The sequence below is a fragment of the Pelecanus crispus genome, chromosome 2 (assembly GCF_030463565.1).
Source record: "Pelecanus crispus isolate bPelCri1 chromosome 2, bPelCri1.pri, whole genome shotgun sequence".
In the NCBI taxonomy this organism is placed as follows: Eukaryota; Metazoa; Chordata; class Aves; order Pelecaniformes; family Pelecanidae; genus Pelecanus; species Pelecanus crispus.
Genome location: NC_134644.1, coordinates 144,890,772 through 144,913,645, shown reverse-complemented (window position 1 = coordinate 144,913,645; position 22,874 = coordinate 144,890,772). Strand labels below are relative to the sequence as shown.

At 37.5% G+C, this 22,874-nt stretch overlaps 1 protein-coding gene across 1 annotated transcript; it reads right to left on the bottom strand.

Annotated features, from left to right (window-relative positions):
• Positions 1-2,115: 2,115 nt before the first annotated feature.
• LRRCC1 (leucine rich repeat and coiled-coil centrosomal protein 1) lies at positions 2,116-20,956 on the bottom strand. Its single transcript, XM_075705495.1, has 19 exons — positions 20,889-20,956; positions 20,536-20,741; positions 20,125-20,190; positions 19,178-19,345; positions 17,418-17,587; positions 17,109-17,318; positions 16,121-16,323; positions 15,162-15,348; positions 14,674-14,822; positions 13,260-13,464; positions 11,758-11,897; positions 10,209-10,410; positions 8,996-9,181; positions 7,578-7,752; positions 6,678-6,841; positions 5,594-5,802; positions 5,256-5,393; positions 2,950-3,085; positions 2,116-2,352 (listed from the first exon to the last, which is right to left on the bottom strand). The coding sequence occupies exons 1-19, from the start codon at positions 20,945-20,947 to the stop codon at positions 2,230-2,232; spliced, it is 3,096 nt and encodes a 1,031-aa protein (XP_075561610.1). The 5' UTR covers positions 20,948-20,956; the 3' UTR covers positions 2,116-2,229.
• Between the last annotated feature and the right edge of the window lie 1,918 nt (positions 20,957-22,874).

Below are 22,874 nucleotides of genomic sequence, written 5' to 3'. Positions count from 1 at the left end.
AGGGAAAGGATGCCAAAGGTAGAATTAGCCACATGAAAAACAAACAATCCAAACACTACAAACGTGTGCATGTACCCAAGTACCATAGTATGAGATTTCTGAGCCAAGAGTAAGGCACAAGAAGAATTTATGTTAAAAACAGTAACAACTCCCTATGATGAAATCAGAAAATATTTCTGGAATGAAAATTTTGGAGGAAAAACTCTGAACTGATATTAATAAGTTGAATCAGGGTAAGGCTAAGTTTTTTTTACTTTCCTGATGCATTCCAAGTATTCATTCACTTCACCCCAAGGTGTAGCTTGGTCAAATAATAAGCAAAGAAAAAAAGTGCCCTAGGAAACACCTGATAAACATGACAGAAAAGCACTCTGAAATGCTGCAAACTTTCTGTATGACTGACATCCATGTAAATGCTATAGAACAGCTTTCCGGGTATTTCCTTCTGAAGAAGCAGGAGTATGTAGAGCACAGATAAGGATGAGAAGTCATTTTCTTCAGCATTTAGGTAACACTGATGTAGTTGTATCAGGGAATCAAGAGACCTCTGGGAAGCCAGACGAGCAATAAATTAGGCTAATTTTAAACTTTATAGCAAAATTTACTAGACTGACATTTATTAATCCAATTGTGCTAAGAGTTTGTTCTTACACCTTGCTAACTATTACCACTATATTTTCTTTTTTACGTATTATTAGCTGGTAGCCCAGATTCAAATCAGTCAGTCCTTAACAACTATACCCCACCTCGTTAGCGCTGATGGCTCTGCTCCTCCGTGGTCTCCAGGGCCAGGTGCAGGAACTCTGGATGCAGGGAGCAAGAGCTGAAGCAGGTGTCTTCTTTCTGCCCCCTCTCACAAATTTGAGATCTTACCCTTTTATAAGATCGTGCAATCTCTAGACCATTCCCAGCGCTCCACCTCCACCCTTGGACAATGTCCCTGTGCGAAGCACGGCGGGGGTGTTGTTTTCCCAGGCCGCTGCAGGTGCCTTATTCAGTTGTTGGGCTGGTTTTTTATTTTGCTTCGCTGCTGCTTCCTTTCTTAAAGCAAAAGCAGTCTGTTTGCAGCTCTCAAGGTTGCGCTTTTTCAAAGACCAGGCACTGACTATCAGTGAGTTGTTTTCGGTGCTGTGGCCTCTGCTTTCAACTTGTGCCCATTTTCAAGGCCTTTGTTACATCCCACGCTTAAGCTGCACCTCATAACAAGAGGCAGCTGGTATCAAGCTCTGGTTCACACAGCAAGCTCTCATCACAAGTTGATAACAAGCCCAACAGGCTTTGCACAGTTAGCCAAAGGCCAGGAGCCTTTTACTAGCACTTTCACAGGGCTGCTGGGCCCAGAAATGCGTTTGCAGTTATACCGCATCAGTGTGCTTATGCCTGGGTTCTGAACAAGCTGATGGCAAAATCAGCTTAGTGGCTTTTATCATCATTGGAGCAACAGGACTCCTGGCTACTGTGAGGTGCCAGGTGGGAAGAAATAGCTCCACCTGGTGTAACAACAAATAACCAATTTTACTACTTACTCTCTTATTTACTACTGCAGCATTAAACACTTCAGAATATGGTGTAGTACACTAACAGTTTGGGATCTTCTGAGAAGCAGCAAATTAAATGAATGCCTGAGCACAGTGGAGATCGTAAAGCCTCCATCATGAAAGAAGTGTAACAGTCATATTAACATAAGGCTTATGATTAGCTTCCATAAGAAGCTGTTAGTTTATTATCTCCTATTTTTCAAAAGCCTGGTAGGAAGCCTGTTACTGTTGAGAACCAAACCATGCTGCCAAAAAAGCCACTCTGAGTTGCAGGAGTCACGCATTCTTCATCAACAGTGGCAGATTAAATGTATTTTCAGGTACATTCTTGGATCTCTTATTACAAGAATCTTTACCCCAGTGAAGGAAACCTTCAAGCTCTTGTCTTTGGGCCTTTGCTTCTACCTTCTTTTCTCTTATTAAGCATGCTAAGTCCCAGTTTCATATGATTCTTTTCATTTATTGAGGTGCTTTGACCCATTTTGACAAAACATAAAAAACATATTAAAAATAACCAAGGGTTAGAAATAACTATTTATTATGAAAATATTGTACAAATACTTGTCTGATTCCTGAACCATCAAAATATATCACAAAGAATTTATCCTCTATAAAACAAGGAAAAAAGTGCATTGTAGTGTATGTATTTGCTTGAGTTTGTGTATTAATACACAAAAACGAGTATTAATCTTCAAAGATCTTGTTGAATATCATTCAGTGCATGTGTAAGTCGTCTTACTTTACTTTCCATGGCTTTTTTGTTGTTTGCCGTTTCCTGCAGAAGCTGCCGCATTTCTTCTTCAACATAGTAAACCTGAAAGAGCACAGAGAGATCGAACAGAATTCTTGCTTTCCCTAAAAACCCATATAATCTTGGCAATTTTTAACACTGATAAGCAGTGCAAGAGTTATATGCTTATGTTTAAATAAGCAATGCACTACTTTTGCCACTGCAGGCAGTAACATAATTTTGCTTTACAAAAAAGTATTAATTTGTTAGGAGACAGCAAGTAATGTATCAAAAGTGAAAGACCTACTATGCAGAAAAAGCACCAGTTGTCACACTAAGGAATAATGCAGTATATGACAGGAACGGTAACTGTTAACACTGGCATAGGTGAGTTAAATGGATTATCTGGCATAATCGTAATTTTTCTTGCCTGTATAGATAAGGAAAAGTTTAGCTATCAACTTGTAACAGCTCCAGAGTATGCAACTTTACTTTGCTTGAATACAGAACCTCATGATGGTACAGTTCTAGAGATTTTCTTGCTGTGCAAAGATTGAGTACTGAATCAGGGCTGTTTCCATCCAGAGGTTAGCTAGATACAAACAGGTGACTTCCAAGCACCACCATTGTAACAGCTGTAGAATAAAAATGCAAATATAGTAAATTTAGTATTAAAATTACTTTTTCATTTGCTGCTTCAATTTGTTTGTCCTTTTCATTTGCCAGCTGCAATAGTTCTTCCTGATGAGCTGCCAATATTGACTCAAGTTGTTTTCTAAAAGCATCATCCATTTCATGAAGCTTTTCCACAGCAATCCTAAAAAAGATTGGAAAAAAAAAAATCACCACACTCCTGCAAACAACTGAAGTATTTTGCTTTGCCCCATTCTGCCTTTGATAAGGTTTTAATAACATAGGCACGAAGACAGTTATTTCAATATCTAGCATCAGAAGATGTCCTGTTTTCTCAAGTACGTGTTCTCGTTTTATGCACCGCGTTTAGGGCTTCTGGCATTCCTCTTAGCAGAAGCATTTAATCACTAGCAAAGAATATGAAGATTTGGGCTTGCTACTGTCAACATGGATAAGAACTCCACCTGTTTTCAAAACATCTACCTATTATGCTTTTGCTTCCTGAGGAGTCAATGACTGAACTGTGCGATCCTGTAAATAGCCTGTGTGTCACAGAAATAGAAAAGTGTCTGCTTCACAATAGCGAAGCATTTCCTTGCGTCCAAGCAAATTCTGCTTTTAGACGATAATTCTAAAATATGTAGCAACAGAAAGCAAGGCAAATTATTCCACTATACAATTAATTTACACCAAAATTTTGAAACAAAGCAGAATTATTTGGGAAAAAAATTCAGTTTCACTACTCATCTTCCAACAGTTCCAAAACCTAGCCATATTGGCTATTTAAGATGGTGTGGTTTGTTTTGTTTGTTTTTTAAATCATACTTGACCATCAAGGTATTTTCTTGCATTTATTAATCAGATGACCTTCCTTAAAATAATAGCAAAAGTGTAATTCCTCAGAGTGTTTAATTTAAAGATGTAAAGCAAAAAGCCTTAGTTCAGTAACAGTGTGGTTAATGCTGCTAGATAAATATGCAGTCTTATTAACTAGCTAATCTTGTCTTAAGAATAGTTGGGAGGAAGGAAAAAAAAAAGGAGAAAGGTGCCAAAGAATAAAGTAAAAATCATACTAACAGTCTAAGCTCATCACAGGCAGCAGTCTGCCGTACTTCTCCGTAATACCAGAAGCATATGAAATAACTGAGAATCATCTAAGTCCCTGACTATGTTCTGGGTTATGAGTATTTGTTTCTGTACCATCTCATATTTACTATTACCTGCTCCAAAAAAATTGACAGTACAAGAGGAATAATAAAAGAAATTAAAAACCTGTTGCTACTTGTATGGGAAGAGAACAACAGGTAACTTATAAAAAGTCTGTTTGTCACAGACTGAAATATTTATTAGTATTGTTGTGATAAGTATTGAGGATCCATCCTCAATGGAGGTGGTGGAGAGGTGGTGGAGTATTCAACCACAGAGAGGTGGTGGAGTCACCATCCCTGGAGGTGTTCAAAAAACGGGCAGACGTGGCACTTTGGGACATGGTTTAGTGGGCATGGTGGTGTTGGGCTGATGGTTGAACCGATGATCTTAGAGGTCCTTTCCAATCTTAATGATTCCTAGTTTTTACTTTCATTATAAATAATCCAGCCACCAAGCCAGGAAACATGAAATTGCTACTCTACCCTTAATTGGTTTAGTGGTGGACTTCGTAATGTTAGGTTAATGGTTGGACTGGATGATCTTCAAGGTCTTTTCCAACCTAAACGGTTCTATGATAATTTCCTACACAGCGCACAAGGTATTTTCATCACCCTGCACAGGTGTTAGTGAAGCACTGTGGCCTCTCTCATAAGCCCAAATGCCAGCCACAGTTGCTTGGTTTGACCTGTGATTTGCAACCAATTTGTCCCATGCATCCTGGTCACGAGCTAGAAGGTTGACAGGCTCGTGCTCAAAGAAACCCTGCTGCAGACTGAGACCATGTCTCACATGCTCGAGCATCTTCCCTGCATGACTCCAGCCAGCATATGTGACAACTGTGTAACAGTCCCTATCATCTAAGCATGACATGGAGTTTCCTCACAGAGGTAAACCAAAAGCATTGTGGTGGAATGGGCGTCCTAGGGAGGAATGAGCGTAGGCTCCAATTATTTTCAAAGAAAACAGGAACATAGCTACTAAGTTTAAAGGACGAATGCTGTAACTGAACGCTAGTTCCACAAAGTCAGTCACCCATATAGCAAGAATTACTTCTACGCACACAGTTTGCAGTGACTGGGCTCACCGAGTACTTAGAAAGGTATTACGCACTCTTTCACCATATAATCGAATGTTTTTGTGTACTTACTAACAGTGCAACTCTGTATTAACTGAGCAGTCATGAAATAAGTTATTAAGGTGTTCACCTCTGAGTTTGAAGACTTTTATTCCTCTCTTCAATCAGCTTCTTCTCTTTGATATCAAAGCTCTCCTTCATTTGTTTAACCTGCACCTCCAGCTGGCTTAATAGCGCTCCTTTACCTTGCCACTTCTTTTTCAGTGCACTGAAAATAAAAGGCAGATATTTACAATGACTGTAGATACCATTTCTTAGGAGGGCGGAAAAAAAGTTTTCCGTGCTTCCATTCTTCCACATTTCTGTGGGTTTTAATAGCAAGCAAGTACTCTCTGAACATAGATAACTTCAGAGCAGTGTTGCATACTATTATGATCCCAAAGAATTACTGCCACTTGTATGTATCACCTGTGTGCATTCTTAACATCATCAAGTTCTACTTCTTTTTCTTCTAGCAGTTGCTTTAATTCCTCTTTTCTTTCATTTTGCCTTTCTAATTTTTCCATTAGCTCTTCAAGTTCAGCAGCTTTTTCATCCAACTGTACTTGAAAAAATTTCTGAGCTTCCAGATTTTCTTCATGCTGTTTTCTGATTTGTTTCTCTTTTTCTTGTAAGCCCTTTAGAAGATAAATATTTTAGAACACATAAACTCCCTTCATTTTATCTTTATTGTTACCCTTTAAGAGTATCCGTTTAGTCTACACTGGAATAAAGCAGAGACAGACATGTGAAAGTTTACTCTTCTAAATGTATGATTATACAAAAAATACTCAGTAAAGTGATAGCCAGTTAAATAACCTTCATCTGAAAGAAATCAGAATTAAAAAAAAAAAATCATCAAAACGTAAATCTGAAATTGAAAGCAAGTGAAGAAAAAAGTTATTTAGAACTCTAATACAACAACTTACTCTACATAAACAAATCACTGAGCTCACATTCTGTTATGTGACTGTATAGTTTAATGAGTAATGCATCTAACCTCGACTGACATAACATGCTATAAAACTTTGCTCTGATTAACAAGCTAAAGAATTAAGTCTGTAAATGAGATGAATGGAATTAATAGAACAAAACAGCTCTGCTGTTAAAGTACTGATTTACAACAAAGAAAAAATAGTTACGTTGTAAAATAAACCTGAAGGAAACTTTAAAAAAAATTTTTTTCCTTTTCTTTTAAACACACCAGAAGAATTACGCTATCCTAGTTTTTCCTCTCTCAAAGTCATTATCAAGAATAACCTGAAGCAAGGCCAAGAGAAGAAAGCCTTTACATAAATATGGTTCAATGAGAGATTGAAAGTAGCATCTCTGTACATGAAGTTAATACAAGGCCCTCTTCTGCTCTCAGTGAAATCAATTGCCACCGACAGCCTGATTGTGCTTTCTGAGTTGGAAAACTAGGAGTGCAGAGCCAGCTTTCATTACAGCCTTTATAATAACTTTCACTGCAAGCTTTTAGCTAAGCACACAAATTGTCAGACATAGCACTTACTTCTTTTAACCTCCTAATTGTTTCTGTCTGATCGTCCACTATTTTGTTTTTAATTCTTATAGTATCACTGTCCTGTTCCTTTTGCTTTTTTAACGTCTCAATCTCATTCGTTAAAACTTCAATTTTTGCCTCCAGTTTTCCCCGATCTTGGGCAAGATGAGCTCCTAGATAAAACAGGATATTCACACTACAGCATTCATTTTACAGATGACTTCAAGATGTATAATGTCAGGGGAGGCAGGCGAAGGTAAGAACCACCTTAAAAAAACACCTTAAAAACCAAGCATGACCATTTTGCCCACTGGTAACACTGTAGGGCTTTAATCTGTAGGTAGGTAACACTTAAGAGGAAATGTCAACTGAAGGTCTGTATTTTATCCTTTGAAAACTTTTCCGATAAAAGTCAACAGTAATTTGACCCAGCCAATCTCAAAGAACCCACAAGGTGGTGCTGAGTCACATGAATCAGGGAAAAATGGAATAAGCCCAAGCTTTTTTTTCACCCAGTATTTAACACTTTTTTTTTTTTTTTTTTAAAGATAGATACTGAAATTTTCACATTAGACTTATCTGATAGACAAGTAGCATTACATAACGCTATTTACAAATCCTTGTTTTCCTAGTTTCATATTTCTTTGTATAACATTATGGTATTTTGACATTTTGGGAAACAGATAAACTGTTTTCACAACTATCTCCCACAACTGATGTTATAGTTCCTATAGTGGCCTGCGTACTACAGAAGATCTATTTTTGCACATCATCTTTGCAACTGGGTAAGATCAACAAGGCATCCAGAGACCCTGTCATGATTACAACTATATTGGAGTGTTTATTTGAGAGGTATGACATTGAACACCACCATTTTTTCTGCAAAAGAAAAAAAACATATTAGTTTACCCTGTTGTGCCAACTCCTGCCCCCATATTTTTCTTTCCATTTTTAACCCATCAATCACAGATTCCTGGGCTGTCAGCTGAGAAATAAGTTTTCCATTTTCCTTTTTCAGAAGTTCAACTTGAACAGCCTTCTGTTTGTCCTCCTCAATCACAGTTTCAAGTTCTCCAGTTCGACACTGTATGAATGAACATTGGAAAAAGACAATAAGATCCTTTAAAACAAGTACTCCAAATTTCAAATCAATACTAAGCGGCTAGGAAAGTAATACTTATATATAGCGAATTAAGTTAACTGAGGAATATTCTGCTTGCATACAGGGTTCTATCTGCATCTCTTCCCAGTAATGAAACACCAATGTTGGCTTCAAACAGACATACTTCAATCCTAGAAAACTGTAAAGCTGATTTCTAAATAGTCACCTTCAATTATCAATACCATTATAAAAACCTGTTTAGAATTATAAATGCATAAGTCAAAAAGAGAGAAACAGAAGGTCAAGATACTAAAAACCAAATCAAAAGAAAACAGATAGAAGCTGGGATGAACTTCCACTTCCCATGATAAAGATTTATCTTCAGTTATGCAGGCTACTTTTTGTTTTATAGATTCCATCTGTTTAATATAGCTATTTTTAAATTTTGTTTTTAGCAGCATCGCTGACTGGCAGAATCCTATTCTGTATAGCAACACAATGTTTGGACACCCCAACAGCACATGCAGGGAAGAGATAAGAAACAGCTGTGCAGGGTTGTACTGCACAGAAGTTTTAACGTAAAGATGGGCTGGATACATACGTGGACTGGATCACACAAAAATTTAAAAGTTATGTTCCTAAGACTTTTAAGAATTATTTACAGACAACGTAGTACTATAATATGTTACCATATGGTGATCAGTAGTGTAAGATAAAGCAACTGTGCCCACAGTATTTAACATTAAAATCAGACAATTAGTAGATAATAACTAATACTGCTAATTTGATACAACTCAGAGATATTAAGCTGCTAATAACTACACGTGATTATTTGTTCAATTTAATTTTTACTTCACGTACAGTAACCACTGCAGAACCATATTCCATGACTTTGAATTTACAAAGGGTCAGGGCTATTAACGTAGGTTTTTAAATCTCAGTTTAGAGTGACCACTTGATTATATACAAACTGCTAGCGCTCACAAGGCAAGGAGTGCACTTCTGAAGACATGAATGAGTCCACATTTTGCTATATGGGGAGCAGCGTTTGTGAGAAATGGAAGTGCAAGATGAAAGAATAAAGGCAGATGTGGTGTACCAGGTTTTACTGCAACAGGAAACATGTGTCTTTCAGTCAATCTTACCTTGTATGGAATTGTTACTTTTATAAATAAAACATTACCAAAAAATCATATATGTAGTTGAAACGTTTTGAAACAAGTACCTTTAGGTTTGCTGTAGCTTCTTCATTTGATTTTGTTAATTCTGCAATCTTTGCTTTCTGTTCTTTCACTATACTTGTCAGGTCTTGGATCAGACTTGCCATCTCCTTTTCCTTTTGTTCAAACTCAAAGAGGGCTTGCTTGTGTTCAACTAGATCAGCAGCAACATTTTCAAAACCCTCTTTTACCTGAAGTTTTATAAGATAAGACTTGACAAATGCTAACATTTGGAAAAAGTGCGTATACATACACACAAATGACATTTGAATTTTGAATAAAGGAAGAAATAGAAGTTCACCAACAGTATGTGAAATCAGTGAATATCTGAAACTGTTTTTCTATCGGTTTGTTGGTGATACTTGAACTCAAAAGACTGGTTCTGCTCAGCTACAATTTGGGGGGGTGGGGAGGAAAAAAATTGATGGGTGGATGGGAAGCAGAGCAGAAAAAACATAGCTTGGGAAATGAAAACAATGCCTTGATTTAATCTCATCGTTAAGATTAATATTAAAATCTGGAAAGAACAACTTAATTCTATTTTTTTTCCTTGCCAGAGAAATATTTGAAGGGTGAAAAACCAGTCTTGTCTTTTCTTTCCCTTCTTCTCCCATGCATCCAACTGATTTAAGATAAAGGAAACCAAGTTTAAGTGAAGGTGAAGCATTTAAAATTTTATTTCACTTAAGTTATTTCCATGGCTAGTGTTCACATTATTTTATATGTTATCTAAGGAATTTAGTAAGCAAGTTTTGAACTTGAATTTAAAAATGCATATCCAAAATTCAATTTTGAAAAGTTAAACAACAGGGAACTTTAAATACACTAGTAGCGTAACCATAGTAAGACTAGTATGTAACCATGACCTTATCAAAACACCATGAGAGTTTTTACAATAATTGAATATATTCTAAGAGAAGGTCAACATCTTTTAAAAGAAATTAATACCACCAGATAGAAATTTTTCTCATTTCTTTTGATTAACTTTTACTTATGAACAAAAACACTGGGTGTTTTGAGTGCTGACTTGGCATTTGGTATCTATGTTCTAAATCATTGATATTTCAAAGCTTACTACCAGTATTTTTAGATGAATCCTTGGAGCAAAGATGAATCCTTAAGGACCAAAAAAACCCCCAAAGCAACCCCCCCAAACCAACACATTTAAGAGAAGTACTACTCCACCTAGTTTGAGATGAAATGTTTTCATACTCTTACCTCTTTAAACCTTTTTGCTTCAATAGTTAAAGCTAAACGAAATTCATCTTCCAACTCTTTGTACTTCTGGTTTAACACACTAATTTTTTCCTGAAATTCTTTAACATGCTGTTCATGCCTTTGCTCCTCTTTAGCCACTTCTTTTGACAAAGCGTCTTGAAATTCAGGTCCATTTAAAGCAACTCGGGTTTCAAGTTCTTTCCTGAAGTTACCAAACGTATATTTGAGACAAGAACTGCAGTATCTCACAATGCTTTTTCAATTAATTTCCTTAGTATTTCTTAAAAAGGATAATAAATTACATAATAAATGAGATTAATTCCTTAGTTTCACAGACAGATTTCAATCTCCTATGACAATGGCCTTGGGATGAGGAAAAGTACGTTGACTACTGTTAGAACACCCGAAGGAATAACCTTACTTTTTAATTCAAACTTTTGCAGAAATTATTCAATTGCTCTTTTGCTGTTAGTTAGCATTTGTTTGCTTTGCTGTTAGTTAGCATTTGTTTGCTTTGCTGTTAACAAAGATCTGTAAGAAACATTGGAATCGGGGAAAAGCACTGTACAGCCAGATACCCTCTTTTGCAGTCATTTTCTTCACCCTCACCCAACAACTGTTGCTTCTCACTCAGACCCAAAACCTGAAAAGCAGCAGCAACTGGGACCTCAAGGGTTCCAGGATGAGCCTCCTTCCTGTCTGGAAACATCCCTATAGGAGAATGTTGAAGCAAAAGTACCTTGTACTTTAAGACTATTCTGTGCATCTGCTTTAAAGCACAAACACAAAACGTATCCGCTGTCCTTCACGTTACATCTTTTGGAGATTTATGAGATAATAATTGGAAGTTCTCAAAACACAGTTATCAGATTCCTCCATCTAAACCTGCAGTTATCTTGGTATGTGAATACATTTATCCCTGCAAAATTGCTGTATCCAGCTTATTTTATTAATAACCTCCCTCACATACTAGTATACCACACACCACTTGTTGCTTTAGTTTGTACACTTATTTGATTGTATTAGCCAAACAGTATAGAACTTATATTCAAGTATTCTCCAGAAAAAAGGAAATTCTGAGAGGAAAGAGGAAAACAGCCAGGCAAGCCACCCACCCACGCTAAAGCAAGATATTGTAGTTGTTTTTTTTTTTTTGAACACTTTGTGTTACTGTAGTATCTGCAGATCTTCAGACAATAATTCAAATGAGATTTTATTTTTATCTGATTATTTCCTGAATTAAAGATCAAGAATTTAAAATAAAAAGTTCAGCCATATAGTAAGACAAGAACCTATCAAATGAAAAGCCAGAAGAACACAGTTACCTATATGGACTTATGAGTCAGGAATCTACAAGATATGAAGATATTCTTAAATAAGCAAGAAAATGGGTGGGAAGATATCTACATTTTTACAAAGACCATCTCTCCCATTAAAAAAAACAACCAAACAAACAAAAACAAACCCACACTTTGCAGAACACATTTAAACAAAACACGTTTGCAAGACTAGCATCTCTATTAACTTGTGAAAATAGAAGACCCCATACCTTTGCTCTTGTTCTCTTAATATAAGAAGTTCATGTAGTTGTTTTACTTTCTCTTTCTGTTGTCGAAAGGATATTCGAAGTAACTGTACTTCTCTTTCATTTGCTGATGCTTTAAGCTCTGCTTCTTGCACCTGTTTCATCTGTGTAGAATTCATAGAGAGAGGAACAAGATTTTCTTAAAACTATAATCTATTCTTCATGTCTTATACTAGAATACAAAGGAACAGGTGCTTTATTAAAATTTTATACATGTCTACCTGGGCCATTATGTTTACAGCATGCTCCACAACTGTCAGCATTTTTCACAAAATTGTATTGTGTTACCTAGCCCAAGACAAAGTAGTTTTTTGTGGTTCTTTTTTTTACTTAATATATTTTGTTACACTTGCAGAAATTTAAGACAAGATGTTTAAAATTAAGTCTTACTACAACACAAGAAAAGCAACTTTCATGAAGAACTAAGGACATCTATTTAATTTATAAAGAACTTGAAAGTGTCCTGCAGAAGTGGAACAAGTGTATTGGCAGAATGCTTTCCTCAATTACAAACTCTCGAATTGTAATACTTGCATTAGTTGCAAGCAAAACATTTTTAGATGTATTCAATATAACTTTTTTTTTTTAAACACTCCAGTTGCAAAAGTCTGTGTCTTCCTGAGTTTTACAGTTTAAAGTTGCTGAACAGAGCTGCTTTCTAATGATTTTATGAAAAATGGAGAATCAGTATAAACACCAGGTGGCATACTCCACTTTTTCCATTTGATGCAAACTGTTATTAATAATTCCATTTTATAATCTTAAGCCTTTTACATACAAAGCTGTCTTTCCCGACTCAACAAGTAGGAAAAAAAGAAGATATGAAAAGTTATAAAAAAGGTTTTAATTACTCATGAAATGGTAATTCAGAATCAAGACACTTCAGAAGGCTGCAAGTTAGAACATGCAACAGAAACAGTAGAGGTGATGTTACTGGAGATATTCTTACTCCTAATCATTCCTTGTAGCATTCACCTCAGTCCCTTAGTGCTCAAGCAGTGAGCAGTAACAACTTAAGTATCTTGTCAACCTGTCCTCTAAGCAAAGCAAAGGGTCTCCCCATTCTGTACTTACACAATTCTAATGTCTTTGCTTTCCAGAGTATCAAAGCTGTTAATGGTTAATGAACTACTCAAGATTACTCTGTCAGTTATCTAATGACAGAGCTAGAACACAACAGAGACAACCCAGTTTACTTTCCAACTCTCACAAGAAAACAAACAAAAAAGCCCCAACCCCCTTGTTCTCCCTTAAGACCACATCACATGACATACTTCTATTTATAAAAGACATTAATTGACAATTAAAATGGATACTTGTTATTAACTACTACTATGTAGGAAAAAAGCCCCAGCTTTTATTGTGGAAAACTCAGACTTAAGACTTGTAAAATCTAGGGTTTCATAATATCTAGGACTACAGTAGCTATCCTGTTGCCATTGTACTTACTCATGAAAAGTATTTACCTCTATTGTTCGTTGCTGCAATCTCTGTGCCTCCATCTTCGACAGTGTTTCTTCTAAAGCTTGCATGGCCTTCTGATGTTCTGCTTCTTTATTTCTTGCCTGATTTAACTCATTAGTAAGTCTTTCAGTTTCACCTTTCAACTTTTGGACATCTGCTTGCAGTCTTGCTTTAACATCTCTCTCTTTCAATATCAATTCCTTTAACCTGAGAATAAATGCAATAGAGTTGTATTGCAAACATTTTAGCATTTAGTTAGATGCCGAATACATTGAGAAAAAGACAGTGTTGTAGCACCGTATCTTGTTCTTTGCTGAATTTTACTATTTACAGCACTGTCATGTAAAACTGTTTAAAAATATGTAAAATATTACTGAAGTCATGTGTAACATTACTTAATCTTAAAGGTCTTTTCCAACCTAAATGAGTCTATGATTCTATGACTCTATATGGAGCTTCATTTTAAAAGAAACTAAGCTGGACACAACCTCATAGATAGGTCTTTAAGGAAATGACATTCCAGTATCATTTTGCTTTATACAGAAGTCAAACATACAGTAGCAATTTGTAATTTAATAATTTTCTTCAGAAAACTTTGAAATATCCTTAAATATTCTAGTAATTTTTGATACAAGATCTATCTCAAAAGAAAGGGAACATAATACGCCTCTTATCCAAGGTGGTAACAGATAAAGGTGGGAAGTGAACCTAAAGCAAAAAGAAAAAAAGGGGAAATAATCACAGTCAGTTATGGATGGTAACTCAGGAAGAACTTGGCTTGTTTCTTCCTTACAAGAAAGAAAATGTGTCTTTGATAAATACAGTGCAGTTAAGAAAAAGACAAATAGAGCAGACATCTCCAATCATAGCTGACAACAAACAACGCTTTGTTAGAAGGGAGAACTTTTGAAAAAAAGGATGCTGCTCAGAACTTACAAGGATGATGATAGCAGCCTATAGGAAGATACGCTAGGCCTGACCTGCACAACATACTGCCTATTGGCTAACTCTGGCCTGCCAGAAACATCTTTGTGCGCTGCACAGGAAGAAAAGGACACGGTGTGTATAGGTGGAAAGGGAGACTGGGAATTGGAAGCTGAAAGTATGACATAAGACAGCTACTAAAGCTTGAGCTGAAAGAAAAAGTACAATTATGATACAGATTGCTTGGAGAGTAATGGCTAGAAATGGAGGTAAGTGACATACTGATACTGTTCTGAGACAAGAACAAGGAGAAAGCTGCAGAAAGGAATTTCATTACGTAATACCAAAAGAAATTCGAGCACTACTTCTTGATGCATTATTTTCCAAGTATATTGTTTAAATCTGTTCTCATTTCTTAAGCCTATAAATTGAATTGTCTTAAATTAAAAAACCCAAAATAAACTCTTGTACTATAGCACTCTGTTTCCCTACCTGTCTGTAGTGTATACAGCCATACTCTGAATATCCTTTTCTTCTTTTGCATGTTTCTGTAGCTCTCTGACATGCTCTATTAATTTCTTCTCTGCTTGCTCTGCTTTCCACCTCCTTTCTTTCTCCTGATCCAGTTCTTGAACCAGCGCCTTAGCAAGAATGTGATAAGCATCAACTTACTAGGAAAGATTCAAATGTAGCCAAAAATGACAAAGAGTAGTCATAATTGTAGAATAAGATTTTTTTTGTCTTTCCAGAATTCACAGATGACAGAGGAAAGTCAGGCAAGCAATCAGGCCAAAAACCCCCATAAAGTGAAATAAAATAAACTCTCTTCCAGCTGACACTACAAGAACTCCACTATTTTTTGATACTATCTACACACAATTATTTTTGTCACCTCCAATTTTAAAGTTTCACCGGAAGACATATGCTTGGCTTCAGGTGAAGACATACTCATATTTAACTTGAAATGATGCAAAACATACTCGGTATGTTGATTCCTCTGTGGCATTTGAATTAATTTCTTCTACTTTTTCTGTATTGCTCTGTCTTCCAGTTAATATTTCAGCTTTTCTTCCCACTACTTCCAAGTCTCGAGTATCCGATGATGAATTAAGATGAGTGTGTCTCTGAGTGGAGCATGGACACTTTGAGGAACTCTTCTTTGCTTCCCTATAATAGCAGAACATCAAGGTATATTTAAGAATATGCAGCTTAAACAGTAACAGGGGATTCAGACACTTTTACAGGACAAAATTCTACAGTTCTGTGTAGATGCTGAATTGTACAGCGTTCAAAACCATGTCGAAAATAATTTGCAATCAGGTAACGAACAGCTAAATTCAAATCTTCAGCTGTAAAGAAATATGTAGTACTAGTAGACGCTATCTGAAAAACATCTTATCATCACCTAGATATGAAACAATTTTAGAGAAGCAGAGTAGCTGCAGAGCCGCAGTGGCTGACTAAATTCATATATGCCAATTTATATCATTTTCTATTCATCACTTCTGATATTTACTACATAAATCAAACAAATTACTGTGCCATCCTCAGTTTCATCACAAAATATGGACAGTTATATTCTTAACCATCGTTCTGACACCGTGGATATTTTATTTTTATTTTTTAATGACTCAGTTCTGTCTGTGGAGAATTCTTCTGTCACAATTTAAAACAAAGATGAAAATATAAGCTGTTAGAATTCTGAAAGTGTTTGTTTTGGAATCTTCCGTTCAATTTCCTTTTCACCTTAAGACAGAAAATCCTCATATAGGGAAATGACTGAGAGAAGCCTCAATAGCTAGTAATTTTTAAAGCATTATTAACAGAGCTCATTTACCCAACCTACTACTTTCAGCAAAATGTTTCAAGTCAAACTACATTCACTCTGACAATATTCAGCTTGATTCAATTTGGCTTTATATGGCAAACATCGGGATACCTGTCAGTTACTTTGTTTGTAAGATGATTCGCCTGACACCTAGTAGATAAGGTAGTTCTACGGTAAGTAGGGATCTTGCTTCTTTTCACAACCTTTCTGTTGTTCTCTTTCCCACTCTCATTTTCGCTCTCAGAAGTTGGATCCGTGTCTCTCTTAGCTTTAAGAACATTTGGAGGAGCTTCCCTTCTTGAAGTATCAGACACCTAAGAACAGATCAAAGTTGTATCTACACATTTTACAATTCCTAATTGGCTAATTTCAAACACTTGTTCAGGTGCTATTTTTAAAATGTTCACACAAAATAATTTTGATAGAAAAGTAAATAATTGCTTCCAAACAACCCCCTCCCTCCTTGCTAAAACATGTCATTGTTTTAAAGATAAAGTAAACCCAACAGAAGAGCATGCTTGAGAACATATAGTTGTATCTTTTTGAAATACCTGAAGTTTGGCAAAATCCTTGGGCATAGAAGCCTGGTGCAAAATTTAAAACAAATACAGCACTTAAAACCAAAAAAGCCTTGCAAACATGCAAGGTACACCACAAATCGTTACAAAAACATACCTGACAAACATATCAGTCCAACTTGACCTATCAGCAAAATCAATTTTCACCAACTCTATAATCCAGGTATTTTGCTGCATTTCATATTTTACTCTGGTTCAGTTACTATATTGATGGCTTCAGGAGTAAAAATAGAAAAAAAAGTTTCTAATATAATATGATCAGGTAGTTGTCCTAGTCCCATACACTATGGTTTTTATTCAGTATGAAAGTTTTCATGATGCAAAGTGCAATCTTCAGTTTTAAAGACTTGTTTTGAATTTATTCCAAGTTTCTCAAAGTTATTAAGAACACATTAGCACGAAGTCAGCACATACATACCAGTAGAAATGCTTCAGTTTGTCCCAGAAAACTTTTGCATTATCAAAAGGTACACCTCATTTTACAAACAAAACTTTCTGTGCAATCACAGAAAAAAATTCACCTTTTGCAGTATCTGTGAAATTTGATCTTCTATTTTTTTAATCCTCATCTCACTGTATATTTTATCAAGTTCAGCCTTCTCTGGTTCTGAAGATGAGACAGGCTCTGTAGAGGAGCTGACGGCACTTTGTACTGGTATTCTTGTACGTTGACGAAAATGAGCTAACGCTTGGTCGATATGTGGTGTCACCAGCGGTAAGGTAACCCAGTTCTATCAAAAGGAAAAACAATCCTTGTAACATTAATGAGTTGCATGCCATATGATAATAAAATGTATCAATTTTAAAATCGGTACACACAACTATGGCACCTGATCTCTGGATGAGGGGCACCGAGATGAAACCAAACAGCCCAAAATGTCTTCTAAACACTGCAAATCTGAACAGTTTTCTTCTGCTGGGTCCACTGGTTCACCAGAAACATTTCTTCCATCTAGAACTGTTAGCTGGGGCAATGCCTGAAGAACAGCTTCTCTATAACCTTGAGGAAAAGACCACATTTAAATTGAAATTAATCTCCAAAGGAGATGTCTAATGTATTTTAGGTACCCTGTCATCTTAAATTATTCATTGCATTTTTAATAGAAGAAAAAAAAAGTAGCGAGTTATCTACAAGTGTCTCACCTTTCCCCACCCATAAGGCTTTCAACAGACAACATTATAAATCCAATTAACTGGGAAGCTGCTTGCCTAGTCTTGATCTACACAGGAATTTCCCCACCACCATCAGCACACTGCAGTTGCACAGATAACCTTTTAATATCGGCCTACTGCACCAAAACAGTTGTATCAAGTGCAAGGATAGACAAATGTAATGGAAAGGCAAGTTCTGAAGGGGCTTAGATAACTGCATCCTTTTTCAGTGAATGAAGTAAGGCATTATGAAACTGCAAGGCACTGAAGTTAAATTTCTTTAATAGAATTTGGGCTTCTGAACATTGCAGTTTTGAAAGTAAGTGCCACCAAAGAGGCAGATATGAAGAGGTATGTAAACACTTACAGAAGAAAACTAGTGGAATTTTCTAAGTTATCCAGGTAACTTTAATAGTCCTGTTACTACTTCCATGGTGCCTGAACACATTTGTAAAACTTGTTCATGGGTGCTTTTGAAAACATTACCTAAGACCGTATTTGGCTTCCCTCAATTATCTCTGAAGTTTCTTTCTCAGAACTGTAGACATATTACACCTGTTATCAGTTACATGCTCATGATATGGTTATTATTTTCTATTATTGCAATTCTTACTGTTCTACTCTTTGTCATGAAATTATCTTCGAGCTGTCCCAAAAGTACCAATCCTCCACTTGTACCTTCCTGCAGATTTTCCCCTCTCTTATACAGAAACAAAGAAAACAAACAAAACCTGCACCAAAACAGGATGCTACAGTTTAACTTGTTTGAACACAGGGTGTGACATGTAAATGGTGTGAAAAACCTACCCCCAAACCAGAAGCTCTAGGCAATGCAACTGGAAGTGACGCATCCACACGCATTCCTCCAACTTGTCTCCATGCTGCCTAGTGAAATCCCTGCCTACTATTTTGATGAAAATGCTAATTACTGCAGAGCATCTTAGAGTCTGTCACTGCTTACTGAAGCTGTGGGAAAAGCAGAAGAGGCTAATAGTGCTTATTACTGATCTTCCTCTCGTGGTCTCTATCTGTAGAAAACCATCTACTTCCCATGCCTGCCCTCTTTCTATATTGTTCGCTATCTCTACGTACATTCTTCAAATTCTCCACCCACCCACCTTATAATATTAATACTCCTTTCCTCCTATTTCTGCACTACTGTCTCTTCCCATCACTCTTTGTCTATGTCCTGCCTTAACCTAAAATAATATGTAAAAAGTTGAGCCTTATCAAAGCATACAAAGTTATAATTTTGAGAATATGCCCGGGGAGGAGGAGGAATTTTTTTATAGAAGACAAATTAATTTTGACAGAATTTAGATTTCTGCAGGCTGGCCAGTTTATGAATGAATTTTCAAGCCTCAGAACCTGGCTCACAGCTTCACAGAAATCACTGACCTAACAAGCAGAAAGTGTGTACCTAACATGAGATCCATACCTGCTGTGTGACAAACTGGATTGGCTTTTCCATTTTTTTCCAGTGTCAGAGTTGTCAAACAGCGCAGCCCCTTTGTGCACTGAAGTAAGTGATCAATACTGTTTACACAGTTGCTGTGAAGGTCAATATGGCTTATCTTATGACTGGTTCCATGAAGGCACTGAAATCCTGAAAATTTGAGAAAAAACACAAAATAATGATTTCTGCTACTATCCTAGACTACAGGGTTTAGGACAAATGGCATCTTGTTGAAAAAGATTCAGTAAATAATGCATCATAACTGGAAATGATGTAACAACTTCTGCTTCATATCCTTGTCATATATTGATTAGCTGTGGTACACTACCACACAGTACAACACTTAAGCTAGTTATGAGAGCTAACTTTAAAGAAACAGATTAGTTTCTAACTGTTAAGAAGCATGTAAAAATAAACATTTTGCTTGAAGTTCCTTTTTATAACTCAGTTCATTAACGAAATTGTTACCATTGCTCTTTCTAATTTTCTATTACAAACCCCCTTGATTCTGTAGCTTAAAATCTTGGTTAGAAGCAACAATTGACCATTTCAACAAACAGATTTAGAAGAGAACTTCTATATCATATCCAAAGTTGCATTTTTGTCCTATAAAAAGGAAAGATGTGAATCTTTTGGAAATATCTTTCAAGACTATTGTATTTTTCACTTTGGAAATAACTTTAGGATGTTTACTATACTACTTTGTAAAGAAGCTCAGCCTTGCCAAGTACAGGAGAATAAACTCCAGTTCAGAACAACCCTTGATGAAACTTGAAAGCTTAGAGTAGTGGCAATTGCCACCTTTAGTACCATTAGTCAGTCAAATGGCTGAACTATTAGGAACTTCTGAAAACACACTTGGTCACGTTTTTAAAAATTAAAGTGAGCCAAATGGTTTTTATTGCACTGCACGTGCCAAATTCACTTACCAGAGAGATCATGTATGCGATTATATGACAAGTTCAGTATAGTTAAATTAAAGAGTTTTTCCAATCCTAAACAAAATGAGGAAAAAAGGAACAGTAAGATTTTTCAGAACGCTTTGCTTTCATCAAATCAAAACTTGCAAAGTAAGCCTTTAAAAATCATAACTACAAATTATGACAATAAACTATAATAAAAATATAAAAATATTTTTCCTGATTTTCCATAGCATTTTGCTATGATAAAGATTACAGAGACTATATACACTTTTTAAAACTTACACAATAATATGGGTAGTAGCTCATACTAACTTCGTATAGCCTTAATTACATGCATACTTTCTAGAAGCAAGTGTTAACACAACTCTTAGAAAAGGTTAATAAGTTGCTAAACGGACAGAAACAAATATTGCAGACCCTCCACTTTCGTTATCAGGTTAGAGGATAAACTCAGGGTGCGCAGGTTAGCCAGGGAACTTAGCCCCTCGATGCGGCGGATTTGGTTTGACGACAGATCTAAATGCTGCAGATTCCGGAGGTGGCCGAGCCCTTCGATTCTGGCGATGCAGTTACAGTGCATGTTGAGCGTGTGCAGGTCCGAGCTCAGGGAGACCTCCAGCAGGCTGCGAAGGAAAGGCACCCGCCATCAGCCGGGCAGCTTCATTCCCGGGCCGCGCCACCCAGCCCCGGCCACAGCCGCGGCCTCCCCTCAGCCCACGGGCCCAGCGCCGGCTGCAGCGGGGCACCTGCCCCTCCGGCAAGCTCCTCACCTCTTAACGCCCTTATCCATGAGGCTGAGCTCGCCGGGGACGGCGCGGTGCCCCGCCATAGCGCCGGGTCAGCCGCGCAAACCGCCGCTTCGCTTCAAACTTCCCTCCCCTCCCAACGGCGACGCTCCGCGCTTTACGGCTCAGACGCAAACCCCTCACGACAACCCCGCCGCAAAGCTGCCCGGGCCCTCGCCCTCCCTGCTGCCCGGCGGCGCCCGGCGGGGGGCCTGGGCTGACAAACCGAGCTGCTCTGACGGCTCCTCAGGGAGATGGTTTGGGGGCTTCGGATTTTTGGGGGCTGATACAGTACTCACAGTTTACCCCGGTCGTGGCTCACAGCTCGCCAGTGGCTCAGGCAGGCCGGGCCTGGCCTCGGTAGGGGCCACAGATTCCCTCTGTAGAAGAGGCGTTTTCGAATGCGCTGAAGCCCTGGCAGCGCTTCGAGCGTTGGTTCGGTGCGTGCCCATGGGCCTGCCTGCTCAGGGTCAGTGTGCTGAAATCTGGGACTCCCGGCCTGGTTTTTGTGCATGGCGTGACCCCTGCCAGATCCTGAAGAGCTGGAGAATCCCAGGGCTGCGTCGAGCTGCTGGCGGGTGTCTGCTGGCCGCGACTGGGGGATCCTGCTCAGCAGGGGAGAGTCGCGGGGTGACTGTAACTAGTGACAAGGCACTGCCTGTGGCGGTACAACTACGGTTTTGAAGAGAACTGTAGCTAAAGGTGAATTTTGGTTAAACAATTTCAGTAAGGGTGTACTAGATGTCCTAGTAGACTTCTTACTTGGGCTGGGCACTGTACATGCTTTTTAATATCAGTGCTATTGTAGTACCCCTTTTCAATGCCATATTGACATTTCTTCATGAATGACTTGATTTTTCAGGGCAGTATAGCATCACTGCATAAGCTTACAGTGCAACACTGAGCATTTGATGTAGAAAATGCAAGCCTATTCTGGTATCAGGAGGGGTATCTAAAAGTAGAAGGGGAATAATTTCCAGTGGGCAGTTCATCCAGCCATTGCTGGGATTGGATAAGTATCAACCCATCTCTTGCTTTTTACTACAGGGGAAGCCTAACAAAGTCTAGATGCTTAGTTTTTAAATGTCTGCATGTACACAGATGGGTGCTATTGTTGGACGTGCTCACCAGCCGCTCATTATTAATATCTGTTACTGCAAAAACTCCATCATACTTTTCTTTACACACTACAGCCCAACAAAGAATGTGCACAGCAGCTCATGCAAACACACTTACATAAGTATTTTATCAAAGAAATACTTAAGAGATGTAAACTCTGGCTAGTATGAACAGCTGTATAGGACGCAAGTGCAAACATTGTAGCATGTCACAAAACAGGGACTTTCCCCATGTTTTTTCGTTTGCCATTAGCTTACTACTATGTGGAGTCTCTTTCTTGATCAGTAGTAAAAGTAGAACAATGCATCTGCCAGGGAAGCAAACAGATCCTTAAGACTTCTAGTAGAAGGCAGATGTATAATAAGTTTGGTAGAGTACCAGGAAAAAAAGAATATTGTCAAGGCAGTAGATTGTCACGTGCCTCTATGTGCAGACTCATTTTCTAAATAAAACTTTGTGAATACATCATGGGGTCTGGTGTGGCAAATGGTAAACTGGCTTCTATCTAGTGGGACTTAGGAAATCGTCGAATAGCTATTGAGCTCCTTTCAGAAGGCGAGCTAAAGAAGAGGAGAAACAAAAGGAGGATTATAAATCAAATTTGTCAGTCATATTAAATACAGTATGTCCCTTGACGTATGCCAAGGCAGATTAACTGTGACTGTTTTTTTCCTAGAAAGTCTCTTCAGGTTTTTCCTTTGTTCCTCTGCTGCTTTATCCTTGGTGAATGTCAGCAGCAGGAAGCTTCTTCAGAGACAACACAGGAGAGTATTTACTGAAACTTTGTGAGACAAATTAGGTTCTAATTTCTGCTACATATTCTCCCCCTTAAAGGATTTGGGATTACGCAGA

Excerpts from the sequence above, each read along its gene's own strand:
- LRRCC1 (XM_075705495.1), bottom strand. The coding sequence starts at position 20,947 with ATGGCGGGGCACCGCGCCGTCCCCGGCGAGCTCAGCCTCATGGATAAG. Across the intron at positions 14,823-15,161 it reads CAGAGGAATCAACATACCGA|GCGCTGGTTCAAGAACTGGA; the intron begins GTATGTTTTGCA and ends ATTCTTGCTAAG. Across the intron at positions 7,753-8,995 it reads AAGCTACAGCAAACCTAAAG|TGTCGAACTGGAGAACTTGA; the intron begins GTACTTGTTTCA and ends TCATTCATACAG.